This window comes from Daldinia loculata (assembly GCF_022478755.1).
Source record: "Daldinia loculata strain CBS 113971 unplaced genomic scaffold F4817scaffold_6, whole genome shotgun sequence".
Lineage (NCBI taxonomy): Eukaryota > Fungi > Ascomycota > Sordariomycetes > Xylariales > Hypoxylaceae > Daldinia > Daldinia loculata.
Window position 1 is genome coordinate 254,848 of NW_026054860.1, and position 15,280 is coordinate 270,127.

Here is a 15,280-nt window from a genome sequence, read left to right on the forward strand (position 1 = left end):
GTTGAAACTTGAAGTTCGAGGGGGGGGTGGACGCGGCTGAGGCTGAGCACAGACATTCATTCAATTGCTTCATAGGTATGTACCTAATGGCATATGCAACTATATGCAACTATGCGACATGTCTAATCGGCCGGATTTATTTGACGGCGGGATGCACTAACCCCTGTTCATACTTAGCGCCATACTCGATAATCGATAACAAGGATCCGAGGCTGAACCGCGATTGCACGTCACGGTATCGAACTTAGGTACGGAATACAAGGTGCATTGAAAAAAATTACAGAAGAGGCTGCTTTACTTTTAAGTCCCAGCTTTAAGTCCATTGCACTCAACGATCTCTCCTGCGAAGCAACTCTACCGAGCTTCAGCAATTTGCGTCGCATAATTAGACAGGAGAAAATTAGCTAACTCTTTGGCCTATATTCATATTAATACTATTCAGTTCCTATCATCACCCACCAGTCGAGCTAATTGGTGCCCTCCCCCCCCCTCCAAATCTGTTTCTCGACCCTCAAATCGTCACATCCATCAAAATGGTCCAAACGAGTACCGCATTAACGATATCCGCCGCCACGGCCGCGACAGGCCTCCTAGGTAAATTATTATATGCTAATTTCTATCTCTTCATGGCCGACTATAGAATCATACCGGCTACTTTCTCGTTGGGCTCAAAACTAATAATGTCTAACAGCCTATGCGATCTACTTCGACTACCAACGTCGTGCAGACCCCAACTTCCGACGAAACTTGCGGCGGGAAGAACGACGACAAGCGCGCGCGGAGAAGGAAGAGGCTGTATTTCAGACTAAGCAGAAGCGCAAAGACATTCAGAAGGCCATCGACCAAGCCACGGAAGAGGGCTTCCCCACCGGCGTCAATGAGAAGGAACAGTTCTTCATGGACCATGTCCAGAAGGGTGAACTACTCGCTGCCGATCGTAAGTCACATGCGCATCGCATATAACCTCAGTCTACGTTATTGTATTAGGAATAGCGAAGGGGGCAGGATATTGTTGTTGCATCGAGAAGGCTTGGGGGAAGCTATTCCCAAGACAAAGAGTGCTAACCCATCGCGAACCTATAGCATCCAACACACTAGAAGCCGCACTAGCCTTCTACAAGGCTCTCAAGGTATACCCGACTCCCGGGGACCTAATTTCTATCTACGACAAGACTGTCGACAAGGTAAGAAGACTTCACTTATACGAGCGCACCCCGCATCGAACCGCGAACACCCTGCTAACCCTCCCACCAGCGTGTCCTAGACGTCCTAGCCGAAATGATCGCATACGACAAGAACCTCGACCTAGGCGGGGGCATCAACCTCTCCGATCTGCCCAGCGCCGGTCTGGACTAGTATTCCATCTCTAGGCTTCAGCGCTCTAGCCCTCCACTCTCCACCAACTTCAAATATATATTTGGAAATGGCCCGGTTTCGCTCCTTGCTGCAGACGGGGTTGATTAAAAATAATAAAACACCGTCCGCCAACGAGAAAGCCCTGAGCATCGGATTAAAAAGACGACCCAGGTACTATACACAAACAAACACACACACAAACACACATGGATACCTTGTATGATATATGATCCGGCGCGGCCGGCTGGGTGGCTGCTGGCCGTAGGCTGCCGGTTATTCCGCTTTAGAATAAGGGTGGCTACGTTGTACATTTTCATGATAATGTCTGGTGGCCGGTATAGACAAATTATGGATCATGATTCTTTCTATTGTGCGATTGCTCAAGCCCCCGTGTATAAATAAGTACTGTACTACTTCAACTGTGATGATAAATATCTACCCATCTACCCTAGGTTAGGAGACCTCGATCTTCCTGCCCTTGCGATCGACTCTCACGTCCCGTGGGTCGAAACCACCATTACCCCAGGTAGCCCACTTGGGCGTCTCGGGTCCCATATACTCTTCCGGCATCCAGTCGCCATCTGCGCCCCTCTCCTCGAGTAGCTCGAAGAAGCGCTGATAGTCAATCCTAGTATGCCATTTTCCATCCACCCTGAAGCGCTCGCTAGCAATGAGCACGCAGCAGCTATGCGCATGCTCAGCCGCAATACCGTACTCCAGCCCGCGCTCGCGGAGCTTCTTGTCTAGGGCCGTGACGAACTCGGTGACCTCAGCATAGAAGGGTACATTGGCCATGCTCAGACCCGCGCCGGCGCTGCTAGAGGTGCCACAGTATGTAACACCCTTAATCTCGACGAAGCAGGGCAAGCCCTTCTCAACAAGATCCGCATAGCCCTCGACCTCATCCTCGACGTTGAAGCCCTTGACGAGGGTCAGCCGGAACACGGTGCGCTGGCGGAAGCGTTTCTCGCGCAAGATATCGAGGCAGCGCTGGAAGCGCTCCCAGAAGTCGCGGTGCAGCGGCCGGTCGATTTTGCGCAGAGATTCCTTGTTGCTGGCGTCGATGGACACGTATAGCTGCGTGACGGCCTTGAGGGCCGCGAGTTGCTCCGGGTGCTGAGCATTGCAGACGAGGAATGAGGAGATGCGCTCGCCGTGCAGTAATGCTAGAAATTCATTGATGTGCGGGTAGAAGATAGGTTCGCCGACCAAGCTCAGCGCGCAGTGCCGTATGCGCATCGCTTCAGCGAACCGCTCTGCCCTGACGCCGGGGATGCCGCGCAGCATTTTTATTTTCTTGTAGTGCCCGGCTTTGACGCCGTCGAAGATCATCTCGGGCGGGTCGACAACCCAGCGCCAAGTAGTTCCAACGGGATTCGTCCCATGTCGCCAGCAGAAGACGCACTTGTTGGAGCATGATAGCGATGGTGTAGTCTCCATGCATTGATGCGACGCGATGCCATAGAACGAAAATTTATAGCAAGAGCCGCGTCCACGTAGCGCCGACTTGGTCCACCTGCAGATCTTGACCCCTGAGTGCGAACCTACGATGGAATAACCCTGCTTAGTCAAAGAGGCGTACGTAGGCGAGTTCTTAGGTACCATCTCCTTGATAGTTTGGGGTGGTCTCTTCGATTTTGGTTTGGTATATGTAGTGAAGTCCACGGCGATTGGTGCAGAGTTGTTGGATACTTCTGGATCGTTTCGAGAAGTCTTCATGATCCTCCCGAGGTCTTCGACATCGTCAATGTTTCCCGGGCGCCCCTTTTTCGGTTTCTTTGCCGTCACTGTTTGGTCGATTTCGACTTCTCCATCGTCATCCCCAGAGCCGTATTCGTCTTCGCTTTCCACATCATTTCCGCTACCGGGTACTCCGTCTCCCAAAGATCCCGTACGGGCGACGTGTTTCAAGATGTCTACCACACCATCGGTCCATTCGCTAAGTCTTTCCTTAAGATCTCGTTTCGTATCTGCCATCCCTAAGGGGTAGGCCCTCTTACGACTCGTAAGCCTAGCCATCCATTTATCGACCTCCTTAGCTTGAAAGCAAAACCCTTCTTCTTCAGTCGGCCATCCCTCTCGATCACCTAGACCGAAGACAGAGTAGCCAAGTAAACCAGATAGTGGCGCGGTATCGATTCTGAAGTCATGATGCGTTTCTGTTAGATGCTCAAGCAAATTGTCGTTGATGGAATCGATATTGTAGCTGGGTACCAAAAAGAGGTAGAAGTAATCTATGGGCGTGTTGCTGTCTGCTGGTTTCGGTGGACTGATGAAATATTCGTCGTAATCCACTTGGGCTAAATCTAGGACGAGAGGATCTAAGAAAGACCTCTCGGAGCCATCAACCTTCTCTCCCAACAAGGACCCGAGAGTCTGGGCGATCCCACTGGCAGTCCTCTCCGTACTTCCGGTCAAAGATGAGTAGAATACGAGAGTTTGTACTGGTGTTTTAGGCTCTTCATTCTTGCGCGCAGTATCCGCTCTTCGTAGCTCGCCTTTGATACGTCGCGGTCCGGTCGTAGATTCTTTCGCCTTTTCTCTCGGCAAGCTAACCCTTTCTTCTTCTGGAACTTTACTATCGCCGCCTGTGGTAGGTTTTATGATTTGTTGATCAAGTTTGAAAGTGTCGGTAGGGATCTTTGGTTTATGTCGCAACTCTATGTATAGCCAAAGTACTGCTAAAATACCAGTTGTCGCAAAGAGTATCGCGGGTCGGTGATCATGCCATACTTCAAGAATACCTAATGAAATGTAATGTAAGCAGAAATTTACATAAATATGTAGTTCTAAATCAATACGCTCATTCTTACCCTGTACCGACCCATTGACATCTGACCCAAACTCCCCTATTCTGCTCGTCATCTTTGGCCGCAGTTATCACGAAATTTCCCTTTTCAACATCGAAGTTTGAAAAGTTCGCGGGGCAAACGTCGCAAATTCGCAATTGCATAGAATTTTGGAGGGGCCATTAGCCAAGTCGATAGCCCCGCAGTACCCCAGATTTCCGAACGTACTTGTAACTTGTACATATCCCTAACCAATGATACCTAGTATCGATAACGATTTCAATAACAGGTACAAGGTACCTAACCTACTTGAATGCCATCGAAGAGACGGGACGAAATATCATATCTGATGATCAAACGTAAAATAGTATTTTTAAGCTATCTTGGTAGTTGAGAGCACACATAGTCAATTCATTGGCTGCAAGTAATGTATCTTACAAGAACAAGGAAAATTCCAATGCGATTTTCGACTTGAATAGCTTCAGTTGTTTTTATTCGAGCATATGAAAACATAACGCCACCCCTTTGCTATTTCTGGTATCTTGTGATCAAACCTCAACATACCTTCCCTAAAACAACAACAATAACAAAAAGGTATCTTATCGAGTACCTAGCCTCAGTATTTCTCATTTCGTTCGTAAAATCTGTCAGACACACACGGAGATGTCTCTGTGCTTTTAGCTCGGACCTATTAAGCATCTGGGTCGCTCGAATGCTTGCCTTCGTCATAGTCCACGTCCACTAGTAAACGGTCCATCGTATCTATATAAAGGTCTCTGGCCCAGCAGATGGTAGCCATAATTGCTAAGGCGTTCCATTGATACTGGTTCTCTTCCGACAGGTTCAGCTGGCACGGAATATGACAGACAGCATCCGGGTTCTGGGCGTCCATTGTGACGATGAACACAATATGCTTGAAAATAACGAAACAAAAGAGTACGGGCGCCTCTGGCCGTACTTCTCCGGGCATAAGGGCTAGTTTATCTCGCCACCACGTAGCTAGCTTCGTCATTTCGGTTTGGATGACTACGTCCATATCCGACTTGTTTTCGTCATTCATCTCTAGTATCACAATGTTGGGCTCGAAATCACGGCGATATTTTCTGATATTTCCGTCGGTTACAGACCATCGTAAGGCCTGCGCGAGCGTCTGCTTAATATGATTGACAAGACTGCGTCCACATCTACTCTTATGTTGTTCGTCTGAATGTGACCTTTGTGCCCTTCGGAGATCGCGAACTCGTCCATGAATATCCATCAGCTTGCGGAGTGCTGTAGCACCTGTAAAGTATGATTATCCATGTTTAAATTAGTGTTACTAATACTAACGTACCTTGATATTCTAGTTTATCTGTGCGCGCGTATATTCTTGGCCGAGTACTTACAGCATGGGTCTTGATGTAGAACAAGCCTTCGGGTAGAGGAACGCCTCTAAAGTGCATTCGCCAGGTCGTCGGCATCAAAGTGTATTCATCTCGCGCCTTTAAAACCTGGTTGAGGAAAACCTGTTCATAGCGCCATCCTCCTTTTGGGTCGTGGTCCTGAGTTGTCTCTTCACCAATAGAAGACTCAGCTGGATTGCTTTGATAGGACGTGTCAGTCTGCGACTCATCCGTCTCTATCGTCTCTTGTACAGTATTATCCAGATGGCTCGAAGTGTTTTCCACGGTATGCACTAAGAGCTCATCCACTTCGCTGCCTTCGCTCTCTTCTTCATAATCGAGAGCTACCTCAATGGAGTCCTGGATATCTTCATCAAGCTCGCCGTTTTCCTCGATCGGCTGGCTCGCTTGCGCCCCCGTAGCGAGATCTTCAATCGTATCATCTTCATCTTTGATATTAACTAGTCGTTCATATGATTTCTCTTTGTTAGAGACGGGTTTGGTAATACGGCCGCGAATAACCTTGTCTGTCTGTAAATTGCCATGTGTTTTGGCATTACTGATAGAACTGCTTTTGGGTGCTTTGCGTGAATACCAACTGTGGAAACCAGTCATATTGATGATCTGCGACAAGCTTCTGCGAAGCCGTAGTGAAATCGCCAAGAGAATATAGTGAGAGTTGCGTGAGTTGTGAATAGAACTAGACTAATCGGTACGGCCATCTAACTGAATTTCTCACGGTGATAGAGTCCAAGGACAGGGCAACACTGATGACGGACCAACGAGGATTCACGAATTATTCATGTCTTGCACATAGCGCTAATGCCGTCTTTGGCCGAGTCGACAGCGCCGAATTATGATAATACTTATTATAATGGCGTGGAGAGGGCAGGTATGAAATGTGAGATATGAGGATATTACTTGGCTGTTTGTTTCCGGAGAACTTGTGACTGGTAACATACCTCTCTCTAAAATTTCTCTACCCGTCGCTTCATGTTACGGCCATTTCAAGAATTATTAGGTACATGGGCACATGTAGATAAACTTACATTGGTTTTAGTTTTCCGGTAGAGATTGAATGGGATAGGAAGCCGCGCCACGTGTTTATGAGCAGCTGTAGGTTAGAAGGTTGTACCTGTTGAACAGGATTTAGCTAAGATACCTCATTACATATAGGTGAGGCTTGCACAACATGTACTTAGGTAAGCTTCAATACCGATGCGCTAGTCCTAGGGTAGTATAGTTCATATTCACATGGGGATAGGTCCAATTAAAAAAGGAGGCTACCTAACCTTACTAGGCACCTATGATGTTATGTGCCACCTGCACTTAAAGCTCCTATGAAGCTCTGGGCACTGACAGCTGGAATTCAACTGTTCGCCCGATTTTGAAATTTTGACTGCGAGACCGCGACACACGCGACGCCCAACTTAGAACTGCATTAAACCCAATCCCATATTCAAGATCACTTCGCACACCTTTTTAAGTCTTCTCGTCAACATACCAACTTTCAAGAACAGCATCACTTGAATATTGTATTCGTTTTTACTACATTATTGATGACTGGTTCCGGTCTTTTTTAACTTGCAGTTTTCAACTCTCTTTGTTCGCAGCCACTTTTACCATCATTCTCGTCCTTTCTATCGACTCCCGACTATACACACACCGCGCTTCTAATTCCCAAACACCCTTTTCGTTTCTATGAAGATTTGTATCAAGGCAATGTGCAATTTTTCATAGATCTATTTTATTACAATATGGCTACAGATTGGAACAAGCTCAAGGTCGTCGACCTAAAGTCGGAATTGAAGCGTCTTGGCCTACCGCAAAATGGCCTAAAGGCGGACTTGGTAGCACGCCTAGAAGCTGCCGATTCCGAAAAAGCTGTTTCCCAATCTCCGGATGAAGCCCCTGAAGAGCTCGAGGCAATTAATGGGGAGGCACAACCGGTGGAGATAGCCCCTGAAGCAACGGAAGCTCCAGAAGTAACGGAAGCTCCAGAAGTTTCCGAGTCAAGTCCTCCTGATGAATCTCCTAAGCAGTCCGAAGCCGAAGCCGAAGCTGTACCAGCGCAGGAAGTATCCGCACCCGCCGTTACTGAGACGCAAGCCGCTCTAGAATCACCGGCCAGCGAGACGCCGCTACAAATCACCGAACTAATACAGGATTCACAAAAGCGAAAGCGAAGATCTCTCAGCCCTGCGCCATCCGCCGACGGAGTAGCGCATAAGAGAGCTAGACAAGAGAGTCGAAATAGCCAGGAAGATCGCGTCGCAAGCTCGGTCGAAGAGAAAGTTGATGCAGTGGTAGAACCTCAAGAAGAAAAGAAGGAGAGCGCAATCCAGACTCCCCCCGATATCGAGATGGAGGGCGTCCAGAATGAAGCTCCAATCGAGCGCGAACAGAGCAACGGTGTCGTTCAGTCAACACCAGCAGATGATGCTAACCCCGACGTTCAAAATGGACATGCTGTAGAAGTGGTAACGAACAAGACTCAGGCAACCTTCGAAGAAACCCCCGAAGATGAGCCTTCTCGAGAACAACCTTACGCCGCACACCCGGCTGAGATAGAACGAGACGTAGAGCCGTCCATCCACCCCGCAACCTCTGCACTGTACATTAAGAACTTTATGAGACCTCTTCGACCGCAGGCAGTCAAGGACCACCTGTTAGACCTCGCTACGCCGATGGGTGCTCCCATCGAAGAAGGTACTATTGTTGACTTCTATCTTGACACTATCCGAACACACGCGTTTGTTGTGTTCAACACCATCTCATCTGCCTCAAGGGTACGTACCGCACTTCACAACCGCGTCTGGCCCGACGAAACCAACCGCAAGGCTTTGTGGGTTGACTTCATTCCGTCAGAGCGCTTCGCGAAGTGGGTTGATATGGAGCAGACATCCACCGGAGGGCGCGGTTCGACTAATCGCTACGAGGTCATGTATGACAACGATGAAGACGGTAACGTAATTGTCAAACTTGAAGAATTCGACGGCGCCGGCCCTACTACGAAGCAGGCACCTCCAGCACCAGAACCTCAGCCCGAACGCAAACCTTCCATTCCCACCGGCCCTTCCCGACCATTCCCGGGCGTTGAAGGCGCGCCCACAGGCCCACGCAATTTCAATTCGACCCGTGCACCCGCATCACACCCGAGCAGAGCGGGAAGACTAGAACAGCCCGGCCAATCGACGAACGCGCGCCCTAGCGTTACATACCAGCCCGTCCCAGACGAGCTGGTCAGACGACGACTTGACACCATCGCAGCAGCCAAGACCAAGGATTTCGATCGAGACTTCGGCAAGGAGTACAAGCGCTACTACTTTGAGAACGGCGAGACGCTCGTTGACAGAGGCCCAGAGATTTTCCTTGGCATCCGCCCGCCGCACAGGGAGCGCCAGCGCGAGCGCGAGCAGAGACGCGAGCCAGGACGTGAGCCGGCACGTGAACCAGCCCGCGAACCAGCCCGCGAACCCGGACGTGGTCGCCGAGGCGGTGGCAGACGACGTGGCGGCATGCCCATCTTCCACGGCGTCCCTCGAGGCGGCGACCGATTCCGACCCGGAGACTCCTCCGCATCCGGCCCCAACGGACGCTCGCGATACGCCGACGACAGAGGGAGCCGTCGCGACGGCCACGGCCACGGCCGAGATAGGCCAAGTCGGCGAGATAGCTACAGCCGTTACTAACTAACCCGCTAGGAGACGGACTCGAGGTTGAGCGCCCAAGTGAGTTACGTGAGTTATTGCTGGTTTGCTAAATACGTGAGAGTGCCTGTATACTGTATATGAAAACAAAATAATCAACCAGAAACGTACCACGCGTGAGAGCGTTCGCGGAAAGTCTTAAAAAAAAAGAGTAAAGGTCTAAAGCATTTACGGAGTACAGAGAGAAAGCACATACGGAAACAGCATCGCAAAGGCAGAACGGGACGGACGCATCGACGCATTTGTATAAGGAGGGAGGGAAGGAAGGATACCCAGTCCGAGAGCAAGCAAGTTAGCAAAGCAAAGCAAAGCAAAGCCTAGCCTAGCCCAACCCAGCCCTATTGGCAAATGGCATCACGAGTTACTACAAGACAGACGGACGCCTAGCTATGTAGGTAGTATAGGCAAATGCGCAAGGCGCGTGCTAATAGAGGACGTTTCATTCCAAAAAAAAAAAACCCCCCAAATTGAAGACGGTGGCTTAACCTATGTATCATCACCCTTTCTTCTCCCGCTTTCGTGAAGAAGGTTCCCAAAGCCCATCGGTGATACCTCCTACTCCCACATAGCGAATAGATGAAGACTCCCGCAAAGGACCAGGCACATGGCGAGAGTATTTATTTTGGATAGGTAATCATATGTGACCCCCCGCCTCTATGCTGTAATCCAGGAGCAACCTCTTCCCCAATTCGGCACCCACGATCTCGGAAGCCCACATCAGCGTGTGTTCGAGGGTTTCCAAGCCTACCGGTCGCACGTGTATGCCCTTGAAAGTCTTGTCGCTATTCAATAACTTTAACTCTGTTTTTTCCTTGCTTCGGAACGATTCCAATTCTTCGTCGATATACTTGTGGTACCGGTCATGCTGCGGCCTAGATGATAAAAAGGGTTGGGTTAGTCCCGAATGAAATATAGACGCGGGGGCATCATGATAGTAGAAAGAGATGAGGCGGCAAGGGGGGTTTGTTTGTAGTTAGAGATGTAGGTAACTAAGGTAAGTTCCTAAGGTAAAAAAGGAGGCGGATGAATAACGTACGAGGCAACCTTCCAAAAATACGCACGGCTCCGCCAGTACTCCCTGTTCTCGCTATCGCCCCATACCGCTTCTTTGTACCTTGGGTCCTGGAAGCGATTGTCAAATGCCGATGTAGAGGGCAGGCTCAAATACAGACACACGTCGAGGCGGTTTTGTATGGATTTCAAGTCCCGTAGCGAGGCGATCTCGCTTCCCGGGGGTGCCCAGCCGACCGGATCGTCGTCGTTGCGAGCGAGCAGCAAAGAACCTTCGACGATTGTGAAGCGTCTAGCCACGGTGGGTTGCGCACCTTTTTCTAGCAGCACGTGCTCACTCAAGAAGGGGAACATTTTCGAAGTCAAGAGAACGGCCCACATCTCGGTGTTCAGGACCTTGGCCGCCCTCACTATGGCAGTCCACGAGAGCTGCTGAAGAGCTCGGCCCGCGAGGGAAGCTTGGTCCTGGTCGTTCCAAAAGTAGTATTTCCTCGTGGTGTCGTAGATGCGGTCTGGATTGTCGACCATGCGGGCGAATAATTGCGTATTATAGCACTCAGCGCGGTGACGATTGATGACATTACGGGCTGACATATCCGATATGCAAAAGTATGGGGTGCTCAGGTCCTCGGGCAGTGGGCGCAGGGAGACATAGTCTAGTGACTTGGTTTCAACCAGCTCTTTTTCGGGTATCCGGAAAAATTCCTCGTGGATTACGGCGTGACAAGGTTGAAGGTCCCGGACAGACCCATCCTAGGCAGCTGTAGGGGATGAGGACTTTGCCGTGAAGGCCTCCTGGATAACGGCGTCTAAGAGGAGAGCCAAAGTGGTCTTTCCGGACGAGATGTTACCAGATATGCCAATGACGAAGTTCCTCGAGAGGCGCACCTTGGGTCTCGTGTTTTGCTCGGTAATAGAACTGGGAGTGAATTCTTCCGTGTCAAAGAAAAGGTCCATTATCTAGCAATATGTCTATGGAGCAGTTGCAATACCTTAAGATGGACGATATAATGCTGGTGGCTTTTAAAGGAAAAGTAACAAATGCGTTCTATCATACACCCAGGTAAACTAACCGCAAGCTATTTTTCTCGACAATGTAGAGTATAAATAATAAATAAATACATATATGCTAACTACATATTGTGAGTTGTAATATACTAAGTATGTACTTTGTGGAAAGCGCTGGCAGCTTTATATACTTACATGCTCTCTCCTCGGGTCACTCAGCAGACAGCAGGAGCACTGATATATATAAGACAAGAAGAAAGAGAGATGAGATCTAGTGTAACTGCATCTTACATACATAGGAAGGACCTATATGTACTTAACCTACCTAAGGTACATGCACTTATAGGAACATTATGTAGGTTATGTACCTTAGGTAGGCAACGTAATAAATGAAAATGAAAACAATGAAAAGGGGCTAGACTCTTACGAGTACCATATGTATAGACATAATACATTTTAGACTATGTACCTAATGTATTTCGATTACTCTATTCTACACACTCACTCATGACAAAAATATATATGAATGAATCAAGTACAATGCATTTCGCTATTTTATTTTTTTCTTGGTTTGAAATACATAAACTCCCTTATGACACAATCCTGTCCCAATCGGTCCCTAATAGATCAAAAAAATACTCATGTATACCCATGTATACCCCTACCAAAAACGGGCTCTCTAAGCAGCGCTAGCTAGAGGCTCCGGTTGAACACCAACGCGTTCCTTGCTTAGAATGTCCAACATGAACTGGGACGGCCTGTTATCCTTGTAGACAGCCTGGCACGCCTTGAAGGCCATCACATCTTCAATGTACTTGTCGAAGAGGTAGGAGCTATCCATAGGGCCACCCCTGGCCTCGGGATGGAATTGGGTTGAGAAGATTGGTCGGGAGACGTGGCGCATACCTATAACATCGTATTAGTAACTTGCAGACAACTTAAAGCCCATAATAAAAAATATCCTACCTTCATTACTACCGTCGTTAAGGTTAACGAAATACTCCTTCCATTCGCTACCCAGCGTGCTAGCATCGACAGCATAGCCGTGGTTCTGGCTGGTGATGTGGCACTGCCCGGTTGTCATATCTAGAGCCGGGATGTTGTGTGCCCGGTTACCATACTTCAGCTTGATGGTTCGGGCTCCAGTGGCTAGAGCCAGTAGCTGGTGGCCCAAGCAGATACCCATAATGGGCACTTGGGAGGTTTCCATCAGCACGTTGAGGTTGTGTACGGTAGCTTGGCAATGGGTCGGATCACCAGGGCCGTTGGAAATGAATACACCGTCAAAATTGTCGGCGACCTTCTGAATCTTGAAATCGTACGGGAACACCGTTACGCTAGCCCCACGGCTCACCAGGCTCCGGAGGATATTCTCCTTAACACCACAGTCAAGCAACGCGATATGATACTTGGGGTTGTGGGCCTCCACAACAAAGGGGGCCTTGGTGCTAACCCGCTTCACAAGGTTAATCTGGCCGGGATCAACGAAACTTTCGTCTTCGTCTGCGTCGTATTCATCGCCAACAGAGATCCTGGCGAGGGAAGAACCCTGCTCTCGTAGGTGAGTGACGATGGCACGAGTATCGACACCCGAGATGGCTGGAATACCCTCTCGGGCACACCAGTCACCCAAACTCTCCACCGCGGTCCAGTGGCTGTATTTCTCGGCGAAATCGGCAACGACAATTCCTGCGCACTGAATATGAGGAGACTCGAAGTGTCTCAGCAGGTTCCACTGGTCACGTTCGTTAGAGGGAACGCCGTAGTTTCCAATCAATGGCTGAGTGAAGACGAGAATCTGGCCTCGGTACGAGGGATCGGTCATCGACTCCGGGTAACCGACAAGAGAAGTCGTAAAGACGGCCTCGCCAGAGATGTTAGAATTAGCTCCGAAAGCCGTTCCGTGGAAAATAGGCCCATCCTTTTTCTCCGTCAGCATATAGTAATCGTCAAGGTCTACCATAGTTGTAACGTACTCGGAGAGTGAGTGTAGCCTCCATGCCGGAAGCAGGTTTCGTAGCCCGGGATAAGGTCTGAGGCATCTGCCTGCCCGTACTACCTTGGATAGCCTGGGCCGCAAAGTTGCCGGTGGTGGAGAGGAATCGGGCCCGTGCCGAGAGGCCAGCAGCACCGAATGCCGCAGGCTTCGCAGCCTTCAGGGCTAGTCGTGAGAACATGATGTTCTGAAGTGGTAAATTAAAGGTTCGAGCTAAAGATATTATTCAATGGCCTCCTTTAAGCGGAGAGAGCCCGCCACAAGTGGTCTAGATATAGTTATGTTAGTCTCGAAAGCGGTGAGTCAGATTCGTGAAGTGAAACGGACCAGAGATATAATCCTGTGGCGATATAGTTAGCAATGGCAATGGCTAAAGTGATAACAGAGAGATAAAATAGTATAAAACGCAAAGGTATAAACCGAGTAGCGTGGCGAGAGTGGATATATTTTCATGAGTCGAATAAGGAGGGATAGTTAGAATGAGGTCATCTTTCATTGCACGTACCTGGGATGTGAAGACTGACGAGCGCCCGTTCATAAGGGCAACGTGGATAGTTCCAACCAGAAGAGGCAGGAGAATTAGAGGAAGACTCAATTGGAAGAAGGGAGGTTTAGAGGTTCTAAAGAATACCGATAGTAATAAGGCGGATTGGGGGAGTACCGTCAGTTTTTAAAGAGGACCGGGGAAAGAAGAAAAAAAAAAGGTTGTTTTCATAGCGGGGGACTAAGAATTCAAGGTTGTGCGATCTGACTGGTTTCCGAAATCTTCAAGCTAACCATGCAGTGCAGCCCCATATTTACTATTCGATAGTCCAATTAGATATGTTGTATTTCTGTGTTACACACTGTAATACCGCTACCTTATCTCTAGGTACATTAGCTTGTTATGACCCGCTAGACAGAAGAGTGAAAAAAATTTATTACAGGCCGAAAACGGGGAACTGAATGACCTGACCTATGCCCCGCTCCCCACCTAACCTTACCTAACTTGTGCAGGGGCAGTTTATATAAAAGACTTAATATAACTTAACCTATATAAAAGTTTAATAGATTTATGGAATAAAGTTTACTTAACTTATGGATTAATTTAACCATTTATAATTTAATTGATTAATATTTATTAAATATTTATTTTTTTATAAACCACGTTACGATCGTAAGTCACGGATTAAAGCATTAAAAAAAAAAACGAGGTTTTAAAGTTAAATATATAAATAAACAAAGTTTTATAATTTTTTCCAATTTTACATTAATTAATTAATACTTATTAAATATTTATTAAATATTTATTTTTTTATAAACTAATTTAACCATTAATTAATATTTATTAAGTATTTATTAAATATTTATTTTACCGATATTATTTTAATTTTTTATAACAGTTATTATAATATTTATTTTATTATATAATAATTACGTTATATATATTATATAATATTTATATAAATAAATATACTTTATAAAAATTCGCTAAATAATAAAAGTTTATAAATTAAGTAAACTTTATTTTATAGGTTTATTAAACTTTTATATAAATTAAATTATATTAAGTCTTTTATATAAACTGCCCCTGCATAGGTTAGGTAAAGTTAGGTAAGGAGCAGGGCATAGGTCGGGTCATTTATGCTCCCGCCGAAAACGGCCTATTAACGGCCTCAACGCCCTGACGTAGACCGGATACTGTCTATAGCAAAGAAAGGCCAAAATAGCGTTTACTAACTTCAGATAGTGTATGTATGCGGTTAAATTACACAATCAAATCACGATAATTCGTTTACTTTTACTATGAGATAGGTACTTGTAATTTCTATCACACATGTAAATTGTGGCGACGTTGACTTTGCTGTGATATACTCTCCCACCACAATCGCCAGTAGTATGCAAATGCTGCAACAACATTAGAATGTCGATATTTCGGTAGTACATATTAGTCAAGTCCAATGCATCCCTTCTCTCCCTTGAACCACGCACATAAATAAATTAACTATGTCCCCAATTCGTACACAAAACCAATCCCTTACGATTGGC

The 15,280-nt window shown here is 47.5% G+C and overlaps 6 protein-coding genes across 6 annotated transcripts; 2 read left to right on the forward strand and 4 right to left on the reverse strand.

The window, feature by feature from the left end:
- The first annotated feature begins 184 nt into the window (after positions 1-184).
- F4817DRAFT_326888 (mitochondrial import receptor subunit tom-20) lies at positions 185-1,725 on the forward strand. Its single transcript, XM_049301964.1, has 4 exons — positions 185-594; positions 692-937; positions 1,084-1,184; positions 1,255-1,725. The coding sequence occupies exons 1-4, from the start codon at positions 534-536 to the stop codon at positions 1,354-1,356; spliced, it is 510 nt and encodes a 169-aa protein (XP_049162386.1). The 5' UTR covers positions 185-533; the 3' UTR covers positions 1,357-1,725.
- F4817DRAFT_326891 (radical SAM superfamily-domain-containing protein) lies at positions 1,726-4,293 on the reverse strand. The gene is made up of 2 exons (XM_049301965.1): positions 4,170-4,293; positions 1,726-4,100 (listed from the first exon to the last, which is right to left on the reverse strand). Exons 1-2 carry the CDS (start codon positions 4,219-4,221, stop codon positions 1,810-1,812), a joined length of 2,343 nt encoding a protein of 780 aa, XP_049162387.1. The 5' UTR covers positions 4,222-4,293; the 3' UTR covers positions 1,726-1,809.
- A 451-nt stretch (positions 4,294-4,744) lies between these two features.
- Positions 4,745-6,232, reverse strand: F4817DRAFT_237965 (uncharacterized protein). The gene is made up of 2 exons (XM_049298994.1): positions 5,479-6,232; positions 4,745-5,426 (listed from the first exon to the last, which is right to left on the reverse strand). The coding sequence occupies exons 1-2, from the start codon at positions 6,140-6,142 to the stop codon at positions 4,837-4,839; spliced, it is 1,254 nt and encodes a 417-aa protein (XP_049162388.1). The 5' UTR covers positions 6,143-6,232; the 3' UTR covers positions 4,745-4,836.
- Positions 6,233-6,912: 680 nt separating this feature from the next.
- F4817DRAFT_237974 (uncharacterized protein) lies at positions 6,913-9,724 on the forward strand. Its single transcript, XM_049298995.1, has one exon. It carries the CDS (start codon positions 7,285-7,287, stop codon positions 9,217-9,219), a length of 1,935 nt encoding a protein of 644 aa, XP_049162389.1. The 5' UTR covers positions 6,913-7,284; the 3' UTR covers positions 9,220-9,724.
- A 147-nt stretch (positions 9,725-9,871) lies between these two features.
- Positions 9,872-11,205, reverse strand: F4817DRAFT_312520 (uncharacterized protein; the record flags this gene model as incomplete). The annotated part of the gene is made up of 3 exons (XM_049300138.1): positions 9,872-10,109; positions 10,274-11,001; positions 11,053-11,205. The coding sequence occupies 3 exons, from the start codon at positions 11,203-11,205 to the stop codon at positions 9,872-9,874; spliced, it is 1,119 nt and encodes a 372-aa protein (XP_049162390.1).
- Positions 11,206-11,733: 528 nt separating this feature from the next.
- Positions 11,734-14,084, reverse strand: F4817DRAFT_326897 (small subunit of carbamoyl phosphate synthase). Its single transcript, XM_049301966.1, has 5 exons — positions 13,758-14,084; positions 13,580-13,592; positions 13,233-13,520; positions 12,223-13,177; positions 11,734-12,162 (listed from the first exon to the last, which is right to left on the reverse strand). Exons 3-5 carry the CDS (start codon positions 13,431-13,433, stop codon positions 11,936-11,938), a joined length of 1,383 nt encoding a protein of 460 aa, XP_049162391.1. The 5' UTR covers positions 13,434-13,520; positions 13,580-13,592; positions 13,758-14,084; the 3' UTR covers positions 11,734-11,935.
- Positions 14,085-15,280: the final 1,196 nt, after the last annotated feature.

Coding starts and splice junctions, on each gene's coding strand:
- F4817DRAFT_237965 (XM_049298994.1), bottom strand. CDS start 6,142: ATGACTGGTTTCCACAGTTGGTATTCACGCAAAGCACCCAAAAGCAGT. Junction 5,427..5,478: donor AGATAAACTAGAATATCAAG/GTACGTTAGTAT, acceptor CATACTTTACAG/GTGCTACAGCACTCCGCAAG.
- F4817DRAFT_326897 (XM_049301966.1), bottom strand. CDS start 13,433: ATGTTCTCACGACTAGCCCTGAAGGCTGCGAAGCCTGCGGCATTCGGT. Junction 13,178..13,232: donor AGGCTACACTCACTCTCCGA/GTACGTTACAAC, acceptor ACGGAGAAAAAG/GATGGGCCTATTTTCCACGG. Junction 12,163..12,222: donor TAACGACGGTAGTAATGAAG/GTAGGATATTTT, acceptor ACGATGTTATAG/GTATGCGCCACGTCTCCCGA.
- F4817DRAFT_237974 (XM_049298995.1), top strand. CDS start 7,285: ATGGCTACAGATTGGAACAAGCTCAAGGTCGTCGACCTAAAGTCGGAA.
- F4817DRAFT_326891 (XM_049301965.1), bottom strand. CDS start 4,221: ATGACGAGCAGAATAGGGGAGTTTGGGTCAGATGTCAATGGGTCGGTA. Junction 4,101..4,169: donor TGTCAATGGGTCGGTACAGG/GTAAGAATGAGC, acceptor ACATTTCATTAG/GTATTCTTGAAGTATGGCAT.
- F4817DRAFT_326888 (XM_049301964.1), top strand. CDS start 534: ATGGTCCAAACGAGTACCGCATTAACGATATCCGCCGCCACGGCCGCG. Junction 595..691: donor GGCCGCGACAGGCCTCCTAG/GTAAATTATTAT, acceptor AATGTCTAACAG/CCTATGCGATCTACTTCGAC. Junction 1,185..1,254: donor ACGACAAGACTGTCGACAAG/GTAAGAAGACTT, acceptor CCCTCCCACCAG/CGTGTCCTAGACGTCCTAGC.